This window comes from Coenobita brevimanus, chromosome 16, assembly GCF_032717465.1.
Source record: "Coenobita brevimanus isolate Jiangsu-jjx chromosome 16, ASM3271746v2, whole genome shotgun sequence".
NCBI lineage: Eukaryota > Metazoa > Arthropoda > Malacostraca > Decapoda > Coenobitidae > Coenobita > Coenobita brevimanus.
In genome coordinates, this window is record NC_136969.1 from 2166992 (window position 1) to 2180324 (window position 13333).

At 41.7% G+C, this 13333-nt stretch overlaps 1 protein-coding gene across 1 annotated transcript in view; it reads left to right on the top strand.

Annotated features, from left to right (window-relative positions):
- Positions 1-13333, top strand: part of LOC145390883 (ionotropic receptor 21a-like) — a 46592-nt gene that overhangs the window by 17500 nt on the left and 15759 nt on the right. Inside the window, exons 2-7 of the mRNA XM_080265623.1 lie at positions 2643-3064; positions 4032-4177; positions 6476-6569; positions 7297-7455; positions 10942-11089; positions 13224-13232. Of these exons, the coding sequence (XP_080121749.1) occupies positions 2643-3064; positions 4032-4177; positions 6476-6569; positions 7297-7455; positions 10942-11089; positions 13224-13232 (978 nt within the window). The remainder of the gene's footprint in view (positions 1-2642; positions 3065-4031; positions 4178-6475; positions 6570-7296; positions 7456-10941; positions 11090-13223; positions 13233-13333) is intronic.

Genomic DNA, 13333 nt, shown 5'->3' on the forward strand with positions numbered 1-13333 from the left:
TCCTAGCATAAGAAAAAAATAAAGTAAGACATTCCTCTTTGTAAATAAAAATTTCATATACCTTGCCTGTGTGAATGCAGCATGATGCCACAGCAGAAAAAAGACCAGCTACTTTGGCCACACTATGATTACTTGTTGCCCTCGCTAAATTATATATTTTCTTTATTGCATTAGCATATGAAACTTCAGATGCTCTAAACGACGGACCTTTTTGTGTTTCCTTTAAGTCCCATAATGATAACCCATAATCAGGGACACAATATGCCTTAAACAAAAACAGTAACGTTTGTGAGTTAATGTTCTTGAACTACCTGTATATAGAATTAAATTTAGAATAAAAAGAATTTAATCTTATCTCAGTATGATATTTATCTGAAAAACTGTCTTCAATTATATAGCCTAGATATTTCTATTTCTTCACTACTTCATACTGATTTATACAAGGGATTTTGTGCCCCTCTTTTTTTCCTTGTATTAAATATCATAACTTTGGATTTATTGCTGTTCATTTTCAGCTCCAGATTATTTACCTCCGTCTCAAATGTTTTATGCAGTAACTCAGTGTTTTCTCTTGAATCACCTAAAATTACAATGTCATCTGCATGTGCAATGATATTCGCTCTAAAGAAAACAAGGCAACATCCAACATTCACCTTCGATTAGGTTTTAATTATATTATCAATGTATAATATAAAAAGCAAAGGAGAGCCAATTTCCCCTTGTCGAACACCTCTGTTGATAGGGTAATATTTACCAAAACAATTATTCCAATTAATTCTCGCACTGGTGTTCCGTAAATAATTCATAATAATTAAAATAACGTCAGGGGCAAATTTCCTCACCAATAAAACGTTCCCTAGTTTAAAATGATTCACATTATCAAAAGCTTTTGATAAATCTATAAAAACTGCATAAGATGTTTTGCCTCCTTTAGTGTATGGTCTGATAGTTTCTTTTAATAAAAAACAATCATAAGGAGTAGACAGTCCTTCTGTAAATCCAAACTTCCTACAGTTAAAATCACACTTTTCTTTTAAGACATCTAAAAAATGTAATTCTAAAAGTTTTAAAACACATGAAGATACCATTATTGGCCTATAGTTAGATGAATCTGATGCATTTCCTTTTATGTCTTTAATAATGGGAGTAACATTACCCTTCAGCTTTTCCACTGGTATGTAACAATGACTATAACAAGTTTTTATAAAATGCATCAGTACATCTAAAAATTCCTCAGATCCACGCTTCAGTAATGTAGAGTGTATGCCATCATGACCCATGCCTTCATTCAGCCTCCTGATTAAAAGTTTTAATCTTTCTATTGACACTAGTAGTAGTAGTAGTAGCAGTAGTAGTAGTAGTAGTAGTAGTAGTAATAATAATAATAATAATAACAGCAATAGTAGCAGCAGTAATAGTAGTGGTAGTAGTAGTGGCAGTAGCAGAAGCTGTTACCCTATGCTCATTTGAACGAAGACCCTGTGTATTGCAGTATGAAGTTGCCCTGCCACAGTCCACCATCTTTTGGTAGGATAGGTAAGGGACTGAGGGACCTTTTATATTACCGGGCAGCTCCACCGCCCGGTCATATCGGTGCCACCACGTGAAGGCTTGAAATAAAGATGCCATGGCGATGGAGGAGTTAACTCTTATTTCGTCTATTTCATTTAATTCTTTCCACCTCCAGACCGTTTTATTCAGCTTAGGAGATATGTAAAAAAAAATGTAGGCGTAAGCCTTCTTTAACTTCTGCAGCTCCTGGTGATGGAGAGGGGGGCCTTCAAGTGCTGGCACTGATAATTATAACAGGACGGATCCACTATCTGATCGTACAAACGTCCCTCAGGTCCCTCCCTATCTCGCGAAAGATGGATGGTGAGCTGCAGGAGCAGTGCAAGTTCAGCCTACAGTCCACTGGGCTGACATTCAGGTGAGGCTTGGCCTGCAAATACTACTACTATTACTACTTCTTAACCCCTTCAGAATGACAAACAATCTCGATTTAAATTAAACCATTTAGAGTTAGCAGCGATAAAATTAGACGTCAGTGTATTTTTTAACCCTTACATGATGGGGTGGTCACCATCCATACACTATGTGTAGTACTGCCTCCAGGTGATGAGCTACCTGTTTGCCATGGATTAAAATTACTCTTCAGGTATGTGATAAGAAAAAAAAATGGCATCAAACTTGAAATTAACCGACCAGCATCTCCTCGAGAATATTAAGAAAATGCCAAAGTAGCACTTCCAAACCTGAGGCAAATGTTTCCTTTAATACAATAAAATGCCTCGTTTTCATTAATAAATCTTGGGTGTTTAACAGAAACACACTGCAGTGCATAACATCAGTGTGATTAGATATAAAACAGTTCAATAACGATCATATGGTGTACTCCCGTAACATTGGTTCGAAAAGCAGTGTTCAAGGAGCTTATGGCTTTTCATTCAAGAGTGCTGTATAGCTGCTGTTTTACACAACAAGTAGGTATATGACATGTCTTCGTCATCTTTCAACAGTGCAGTAATTTGAAGTCTGTATATCTTTCCACAGCCCTATTACTAGCATAAAATGACCTTAATGTTACATCAGTCGGACTAAATTGTAAATATTTGTGCAAGATATTTTACTTTTCTCTTTAGAATATCAAAAGTCCATGGATCCCACAAGTCTCTTGCGGCTGCTGATCTTCACATCAACTGTTCCATGGAAACTGACAGTCACTGAAGTCACTGCCAGGTCTTCAAACGAAAGCTTTCATCATTCTCCACTGTTTGACCAGTGGGTGCTCACTGATAACGCTACAGGTGAATCTGATGATCCAAAGATGCCATCAATGCACATGAAAAATTCTGGACGGTACCCTCGGAATATAAATCCAGCCCAGCTTGTGAGATTGCACACTGTGGAGAACTGGTCAGAAGCAGTCTCTGTAGTGGGTCTGTTGATGGCTGTGGTCCAGCAGGAGTTGACCGACTGTGATCTTGTGTTGGCCTATGATGCTGGCGACCTGTACTCGGTTGTTGTTCAGGACCTGTTGCTGTTGCTGCCTAACCCAAGACAGGTGGGTGTGTCCTACCTTCCTTATTTTCCAGAGTTGGATCTATCCCTTGGCGTTTTACTGCACAGTATTAGACTAAAGAAGTATGTCAGACTATGGAAAGAATATATCACCCTGCAGTCGTATTATGAGGTCTACATCAAGTCCGCTACATGATGATATTTTCTACGGTGGGAAAATGGCAGCCATAACTAACCCTTCCCCTTGCAGGTCACATACGAATCTTGACAGCTTGTATGTATTGAGAACTTTGTATGTGAAAGCTGAAGAGTTGTTACGAATATGTGTGTGACAGAACCTGTATATGTCACTGATATGAGATGACAAGGGAAAAACATTAGCAGTCATATGAAAGGACCTGCTTTAAGTTGCCTCTTTAAATGTCTGCCGCAGCTAGGATTTTTGCTCCAGACTGAGGCCACATGTAGACTGAAAGGCAAATGTATTACCACTTGGCCATCATGGTTCCAGAACAATATATGACGAATAGGTAAATAGCAGTCCGTATGTGTGTGTGCGTGTGCGTGTGCGTGTGCGTGTGCGTGGTGTGTGTGTGTGTGTGTGTGTGTGTGTGTGCGTGTGCGTGTGCGTGTGCGTGTGCGTGGTGTGCGTGTGCGTGTGCGTGGTGTGCGTGTGCGTGTGCGTGTGCGTGGTGTGTGTGTGTGTGTGTGTGTGTGTGTGTGTGTGTGTGTGTGTGTGTTTTATAGTCAGTTTGTTTTCATCTGACAAAGATCCATAACTCCTTTCAATACAGCTGATGGTAAAGTGTAGTCAGATTGGAAGGCTGACTTGACCAGTAAACAAAACATTTCGTTTCTACCACACAACTAAGACACTAATTTAATGCTATTCTGACTTAGTGCTGAAGCCGTGGGAGTAGCCTAGTTCCCTCAGATGAAAACAACGACTATCACAATTTTTTCTGATGGTGAAAGTTTACAAAGTTATGACTAACACACGATAACTTTAGGTGGTGGCGATGAGGGGCGAGGAAGACCTGGCAGGGATTTTGTGGGTAAAACCAGGATGTGGCGGGTATTTATTAATGATGGATCACCTGGAGCCTCTCATCACCTTTGCTAATACACACCACCACACCTGGGACTACAGTGGCAGGTACTGTATGCTAATCAATAGTCAGCATAAACCTTTCCACACCATATTTACCAAAAATATTCCAAAATCCCTCTATGTTCATCATGCTAAATATGCCATTGCAGACTGACAGATGCCTTAACTCATGCAGGTCTCCTTACGTGCATTCTCCACTCTTTATCTTACTCGTATTATTTAACACATTCCCTCCCACTCCTAAAATCTTCCTGGTCCTGCTGCCTCTCAGGTACTAGCACATCATACACATTAGTTCTCGAAAGTTCTGTGAGCTGCTGATTAACCCATCAGTGGTAGATGCTGGCAGCCATCATCCACTCACCTGGTGTTGTACTGCCTACTTTCTTCCTTTGGCAACTCTATACTAAGTGACAACCCCAATCGTTTCCTGTAACCGAGGAAGCCATTTACATTGCTGTGCGGTAACCATATAACCAGATAACGAGGTGATGTGGAGCCTACTATTGTGCCCCTGTTAACAGGGTGGAGAGGTGCAAATGCAGTGTCCATCCGGGAAGCAAACTTCCACAATCTTTCCCGTGCCTCACTTCAGCAAGGCGCTGTCCACTGCAGGGGAACATCGATTCACAGCGCTGGGCACTCCTGTAGGAGTGACTGCTTGCCTGCGGTTGTTGGGTCTACTTGGTCAGACAGACAGGGGGTTACTCTGCTAACACTACGTCAGACAGACAGGGGTTTACTCTACTAACACTACTACTGCTGCTACACTTACTGCTACTACAACTACTACTGTACTACTGTTTACTACTACTGCTACTACTGTACTACTGTTTACTACTACTACTACTACTGCAACTACTACTGCTAATTAACCTGTTGCTGGCAACTTACGCACACCTAAGCTGGTGTTCCACTGGTCATTGCAGAGGCTTAAGTAATGCAACTGAATGTAAGGTGTAATAATGGATTTGGACTGTATGGACACACTTGAAACTCGTGGCCACCTGGATATAAATTCCATGCCGTCCAGGTAGATACGCACTTCCCTACACATCTCTCTTTACACTCTTTTCCCTTCCCTCTGCCTCCGACTCATTGCTGTACGGCTGTAGTGCCATTTAAATGCCTTAGTTTGCTATATATCATTCCGATGTCATATACACTGGGCGATTTCGTACACATGCGGCATTTGTGCTTATGATCAGTAGCATGCAAATGGCTTGCACATGGATCCTACAATGAAAGTATCTGGTTGTAATTACCAGAGTTATGCCATGTAGAGCATTAATAAATCATAATGTGTAGCAGGAAGAGAACTTGTTTGTTTAACCTTCAATTAGGGTATATCAGAGCCAAAAAAAAAGGCAGGTGCAAATGTGAAAATGTCTAATTATAGTTACGTGTTTTCAGTTGCATCCACACACCTCTTGCAGACATGCAGGAATTTGGTGCATGTGATTTGTATATGTGATATCCATATGCGAAAGTATACATATACCACAGTCATGTACAAACTTTGCGCACGTTACACCGGGAATAACACAGCTGCCTCTTCACTGTGGCCGGAGATGACTACCACACTCGAAGCACAAACATAATTAGCAGTAGCATTTTTTCACGGTTCAGTGATCTTTGTAGAAAATGGAAGCATCATAGTTGGACATAATTTTGCATCATATCCAAGCCTGGAGATGAAAATAAAAGAACAAGCCCAGACTTGATGAGCAACAAGATTTTTTGTCAAGAGTTAAGTTAATACTGATGTAGAAAGTATATTTATTGCAACAGCTGGACAGTAGTTAAATTTAACTAAATTTTTACACATATTTAATGGCTTGCAGCCTTATAAAGGATAAATTATAAATAAAGAAACCTTCCATGTCATGCAGAAGAACTTTTTTTGTAATTAAATGCAAGTAGCATAGTTTATTCTAAGAGAAACCATCTCTTCTTAGATATGGGTGAAGTTAATAGAGCCATTTTAGGAAAAGTCTGAACCTCTCTGTGTGGTATCCTTTCACATGGAAGAGAGTTGCTCTCAACCATTTTATATATATATATATATATATATATATATATATATATATATATATATATATATATATATATATAGATAGATAGATAGATAGATGTGTTTTCTCTGCATACTATGATGTTTTAGGGTGATTTAGTAAATATAAATCTTTTACCTTGCTGACCAGGGGTGGTCAGACTCAAAACTAACTGTCAACCAAGAACGCTTTAATATTGCTGTATGTAAAAAGCGACAGAATTCAGTTGTTTATGTTGTTAATCAATCGAGCCTGTGCATCAACTTCCTAAAGTTTATGGATTCACTAGGTATGTTGTGGTGTGCCAGTCACTTGAGCAGATGAAGGCCCTGGCGGCATCAAAGAATGGCAAGAAGACGGAGCATATTCTGGGAGCCGTCAAGGTGAGACAGACGTGTAATGATCCAGATATTCAGAAGAGAAGCTGCTTGTTTCATTGTTATGAATAGCTTCAGGGGTTTAATGCAATGTTTGTTGGAAGAAAAGATTTCACTGCCATGGTTGTTACCTAAGAAAAAAGTGAGGTAATCCTTAAAGAGTGATAATAAGGGAGAGTGGAAGGTGCCATTAACAAAAGTCCGCCTACATTCCTCTGACAGCATCGTTCCCTACCTTCCATATTTATCTTTCCCCCTCCCCCAGACGACAGAGAGTAGCCGTCCTTTACATACCTTCATTTCTAGAGGGCTTCATATTGCTGTCACATAAAAACAGTTCACGCAACACTTTCCATCGCCACAGACAGCAGAATAATGTCCGCGTACTTGTGCTCATGGCTTTGTATAGTGGTGGTATTGCTACAGGGTGGTGGTGGTGGTGAAGGAGAGTGGAGGGTGTACATGATCTGTTACTTGTGCAGGTTGGTGGTGAGGGAGAGTGGACGGTGTACATGATGGTGTTACTTGTTCAGGGTGGTGGTGAGGGAGAGTGGAGGGTGTACATGATCTGTTACTTGTGCAGGGTGGTGGTGAGGGAGAGTGGAGGGTGTACATGATGGTGTTACTTGTGCAGGGTGGTGGTGAGGGAGAGTGGAGCGTGTACATGATGTGTTACTCGTTCAGGCCGGTGGTGAGGGAGTGGAGGGTGTACATGACGATATCACTTCCACAGGGTAATAACGAGGGAGAGTGGAGGGTGTACATGAACCAGCTGTACTGGGGTGAGGGAGTCAGGTCCGTCACCACCTGGCGCCACCATAGGTTCACCTCTCACCTGGACCTGGACCTCTTCCCGGACAAGCTGGCAGACCTACGAGGCGCCACACTCAAGGTAAACAGTAATACCTGTCATCTGGACCTTTTTCCCCATACACCCTCAAAGTAAATAGGAAGTCCAGCCCTTATTACAAATTTTATAAATCTCTAGATCTTCGGTCCATATCTGAATTTTTTGTCTTTGCAGATAAGTCCCACCCTCCTCCTTACAGTTGCTTCTGGTTGTGTAATAATTATCATTATTTTTCTTTGCAACAACAGTTGATTATATTTTCTAATCAGTTCCTGCTCTGGCTCTACATATTCTTTTAAATAACTTATTACTTTTATGACGGCATTTTATAGACTTAGCACACAAATGTGGAATACAAATGTGGGCGATTGTGTGTGTGTGTATGCGCCAACGCAAGATCGTGCTAGAAGAGTGAGAGAAGAGTTCTGGACAAATGTAGAAGTGTGCATGGAAAAGTTTGGAAGGAATGAAAGAGTGTTTTTGATTGGTGATATGAATGGTAAAGTTGGGTATGTGAAGGTGGATGGAATAGTTGGTGAGTGGGGTGTGCCTCCTGAGATAGATGAGAATGGGAGTGCGTTAGTGGACATTTGTGCTGGGAGGGGGTTGGTGATAGCCAATACCCTCTTCAGGCATAAAATGATCCACAGGTATACATGGCGAGTGATGAGAAGGGTGGGTGGTGAACTGAATGAAAGGAAGGCAATGATTGATTATGTGTGTGTGGATGAAAGGATGCGAAGATGTGTAATGGATGCAAGAGCTCATGGAGGTTGGGGGAGTGGACTTTCTGACCACTACTTGGTGGAGGCCAAAATTAGAATTCAAGTAAGATGGAGGAATAGAATAAGGGAAAGACGAGAGGAAGGAGTAGTTGCAAGGAGAGTGGAAAGGTAACAAGAGGATGAGAAAAAGGCAGAGTATAAGAGAGAAGTGGAGGAACGATTGGGCAAATATGAATTGGAGCAGATGGGAGACGTGGAAGGTGTGTGTAGGATTTTTACAGAAGAAAAATGCGCAGCATGTGATGTGGTGTGTGGAAGGAAGAGAAGACGGAGGGGGGTGCAAGGAACAGCGTGGTGGACTGAAGAGGTGAGACAGGCTGTGGCACAAAAGAAGAAAGCATACAATGAATGGATGAGAAATAGGGACGTGGAAGAAGTTGAGAGGCAGAAGAGAGAATTATATGTAGAAAGAGAGAGAAAGGTGAAAAGATTAGTAAGAGAGAGTAAGAAGAGCGTGGATGAGGAATTTGGAAGGAATTTGAGTGTAAAGTGGAGGGACTGTAAGAAAATGTTCTGGAAAGAGGTGAAAAGAGTAAGACAGGGTGGAAGTGAAGTTTGCAGGGGAGTGAAAGATAAAAATGGTAGATTACTAGTGGAGAAGGGAGAAAAAGTGAGCAGATGGAGAGAACACTTTAAGGAATTGTTGAACATAGAGGATGGAAGTAATGCGAGTATAAGTGGCTGGGGAATGGCTGGGAGAGGGAGGGAGGTGAGAAGACAGGAAGAAATCAGTAGGATAGAAGTTGTGGAAGCAATGAAGGAAGTTAAATCGGGGAAAGCCCCAGGAATTGATGGAGTGTGTGGTGAAATGCTGAAGCATGGGGGAGAGATAGTAGTAGAATGGATGTGGAAGATGTGCAGATTGGCCTGGGAGGAAGGTAGAGTCCCGGAGGATTGGAAGTCAGGTATAATTATTCCCTTGTACAAAGGAAAAGGGGAAAAAGAAGTGTGTGGTAATCATAGGGGCATTTGTCTTCTTAGTATAATCGGAAAAATGTATGGTAGGATACTTATTGACAGAGTTAGAGAAAGAACAGAGAAATTAGTTGGAGAAGAACAGGGAGGCTTTAGGAAGGGAAGAGGTTGTGTAGATCAGATAGTCATTCTTAGATCTTTAGTGGAAAAGTTTCTAGAGAAGGGAAAGAAGTTGTATGCGGCTTTCATGGATTTGGAGAAAGCATATGACAGGGTGGATAGACAAGGATTGTGGAAAGTGTTAAGAATATATGGAGTAGATGGGAAGTTATTGAATGCTGTGAAGAGTATGTACGATGGTGCGAAGGCTGCAGTGCGTGTGGATGGTGAACTAAGTGAATTTTTCTCTTTGAAAGTTGGGTTGAAACAGGGATGTGTCATGTCTCCATGGTTGTTCAATCTTTACATGGATGGGGTAATAAAAGAGGTACAAGGTAGGGTAGTGGATGTTGGAGTGGCCCTGGTGAGAGAGGATAGTGTTTGGAAACTCCCTGTACTGTTGTTTGCAAATGATACTGTGTTGTTGAATGAAGATGAAGGGGAGCTGCAAGGCTTGGTGGACGAGTTTGGGAGAGTGTGTAAGAAACGGAATCTAAAGGTGAATGTAGGGAGGAGTAAAGTGATGGTCTTTGAGAGAGGTGAAGTCAGTGAATGTACAGCGAGGTTGGATGGTGAGGAATTGGAAAATGTGAGTACGTTTAAGTACTTGGGTAGTGTGATGAGTAAGGATGGAGGTTTGGAGGGTGAAGTGCTTGAAAGGGTACAGCAGGGAAGAAAGGTTGCTGGTTCTTTGAAAGCAGTGATAAGAAACAGGGAAGTGAGCATGGAAATGAAAAAGTTACTACATGACAGTATTGTGATACCAACTCTAACGTACGGAAGTGAAGCTTGGACGTTGTTGGAAGGACACAAGTCAAGAGTGAGAGCAGTGGAAATGAGTTATTTAAGAGGAGCCTGTGGAGTCACATGGAGAGACAGGCTGATGAATGAGGATATAAAGGAACGTTGTGGTGTGGATCTGGATGTGATAGGAAGCGTTATGAGGAACACACTGAGGTGGTTTGGCCATGTGGAGAGGATGGAGGGTGAAAGACTGACGAAGAGAGTGTATGTGAGTGAGGTGGAGAGGGGAAGAGGGAGGGGGAGGCCGAGGATGAGATGGAGGGATGGGGTGGAGAGGTATATGAGAGAGGGGTGTGTGAGTTGGGAGCAGGGCAGTGAGATGGCGGGGGACGGGGCGACTTGGAGGCGATTTGTTTGTGGCCACCCCAAACGGGATTGAGGCGTCTGGCAATAGCCTTCTGTGCCTGCAATTTCCATGGAAAGATGACAATGCTGTTATTAATAAGATATTCAGTGTCTGCATGACCAAGTTCTATTATTTTTCTGGAATTTGGGCCTTAATGACTTATGAGGACTCCTCGTAAGTAAGCAGCAAACTCCAGACCTTAATCTCGTTTGTGGCTACGTATTTCAGTAAAGCTGTGTTAAATTTTACTTAAGTCTAATTGAATCATTACTACTTAGTACAGTCGCCTTAATTTCTAAGCACTACGGTTCAAGGCGTGTAGAGCTTCTTATGTGACATCATTGTATCTGCTTACGTCATACATCTACTGTGGTCGGATTACCATGACGGGCTTATTCCAACACAGTATATGCGAGGCGTAAACAGCTACGTTAGAGTCACAGAAGACCTCCGATACGCTGGCCCTTGCTGTACTTTGGAGTGGAGGCGGCTGTACATTCTATTTCATTCATTTCCCAGGTATCGACGTTCGAGTTCCCGCCAAGCATCATGTACTACCGGGCGTTGAATGGATCGCTGCTCTTCCGCTACGGTGAAGACGTCGCACTTATTGAGAATCTCGCCCACGTCCTCAACTTCACTGTACTGTTCGCTGAGCCTTTTGATGGTAGGAAGGCCAGACGCACCAACTGATTCAGAGTCCAACCATTTGATGTACTAAATTTGGATGATCCAAGAGTTAACTCTGAGTAAAAAAAAAAAATCAATCTATCTATCTATTGACAGACGCCCCAATCCCGCAAGGGGTGGCCACAAACAAATCACCTCCATATCCCACTGTCCCCTGCCATTTCACTGCCCTGCTCCCAGCTCACATCTCCCTCTCTCATATACCTCTCCTCTGCGTCCCTCCATCTCATCCTTGGCCTCCTTCTCCCTCTCCCCCCCTCCACCTCACTCACATACACTCTCCTCGTGAGTCTCTCACTCTCCATCCTCTCCACATGGCCAAACCACCTGTGTTTCTCCTAACGCTTCCTATCACATCCACATCCACACCACAACGCTCCTTCACTTCCTCATTTGTCAATCAGTGAGCAAAAAATCCTGTATCAATAACAGATCCAATTTTCAACTGTTATGGAATTCCAATTACTGATGACCTTAAGAGGGAAAATGGTGTGCCTCATAATTCACCCATAAGGTCATCAATAACTGCATCTCCGTAACGGTTGACAATTGATTCCCTCTTGATATAACACTTTTTTTTTTTTTTTACTCAGAGTCAGCCCCAGAGTCAGCTGCTGAAGTTAGTATATTAGGACTGAAACGCCCTGTATATCGGCTACTGTTCTGTTCCTCAGTTATTTTGTTTTTATTCATTCACTCAGGCAGGCTGTTGGTTTCAAGGCATATGTCTCAGTGACGGAATTGTCTTCGCTCCGTTCATATAGGCCCCAACATGCTTGTATGCATCACCATGATCACACAGTAGCGACTTTCCCCTCTGCTTGATCTCTAGCAGCCTGTCTGTTCAGACTCATAACCCGAGGTCACACTCAATAACCTCGTCCCAGGTTAGCCTCGGTGTACCCCACTACACACATACATATTTGCACACCCATTTCAACTTCTAGAAATAATCTGAGTTTTCCATTCTGGTGGTGCTGTCATGGCTGTTGTTTGGTTTCCTAAGCAAGACTACGGTCACTCAACCCTGCCCATATGTCAATTAGAGGGTAAGTTAGCAATGGATGTCACGCCTTTCTTCCATGCTACTCTTAGTTATACATTACATACTGTCTTTATGATTGTGGAATCACTACACCCTTCCCAGTTCACGTCACTAGCACAACTGAAAGCTTAATAATAATAATAATAATAATAATCTTCATCATCATAATAAAAATCTTAATAATAATAATCATAATAATAATAATCATAATAATAATAATAATAATAATAATAATAATAATAATAACCAAAAGCACTTAGAGCGCATAACTCCGTCAATGCCCGATCCGGATTCGAATCTGCCTCCATATTTAATTAGTTCTTTCTTGGCCCATTGCCCACCCTGCCAAAAACTTTCATTGAAATTCATTCAGAAATTTTGGAGATATTGCTCGGTAGCATCTGGGTCCGAATGAGCCCCAGTAATTAATCAGTTCTCTCTCGGCCCATGGCTCACCCTTCCACATTTCATCGTAAGTCATCGAGAACTTTCAGAGATATGGCGTGAAGAAACAAACAAAAATTTCCTGGTCACAACCAAAATCTGATCGATTGTTCATTGGGCCATCATACCCAACCCCTCCAAAAATTTCAGCAAAATCCGTTCCAAACTTTTTGAGTCATCCTGCTAATTGACAGACGAACAAACAGACAAAGCAACCAACGCAGGCAATAACGTATACCTCGTGACGGAGGTAAATAATAATAATGACAACAACAGTACCATTAAGAACAACCACAACGACAATAGTAATAATAGTAATAATAAAAATAATGATACTTGATTTGTGGGGTGGTTAAGTAGAGTTAGGGAAAATGTTTAAAAGATATTTGCATAAAGTCAGATAATGGAGAAGTCTTTAGCACAGGATTGAAAAATACAGGTACTGATGTTATGGACTTGGGGAAAAAAATATATGAAGGTGAACAGGATGGGAATGTGGACAGTGTTACAGGATATTTGTACTGAGCAGAAGTAATATTGCTGGGAGTTGCAATTACCTGCTTTTTAATGGAGTAACAGGGTAGGTGAATGCTTGATTGTGGGGTTGAATATCACAGCTGAGGCAAGACATGTTATTTATTATCCCAATGACTAGTCAGTTTATATATTTGCTGTACTTTTAATCATCCACAACAGAGAGAAAGAAAAACATAGGCAACGCTACGCTGTTAC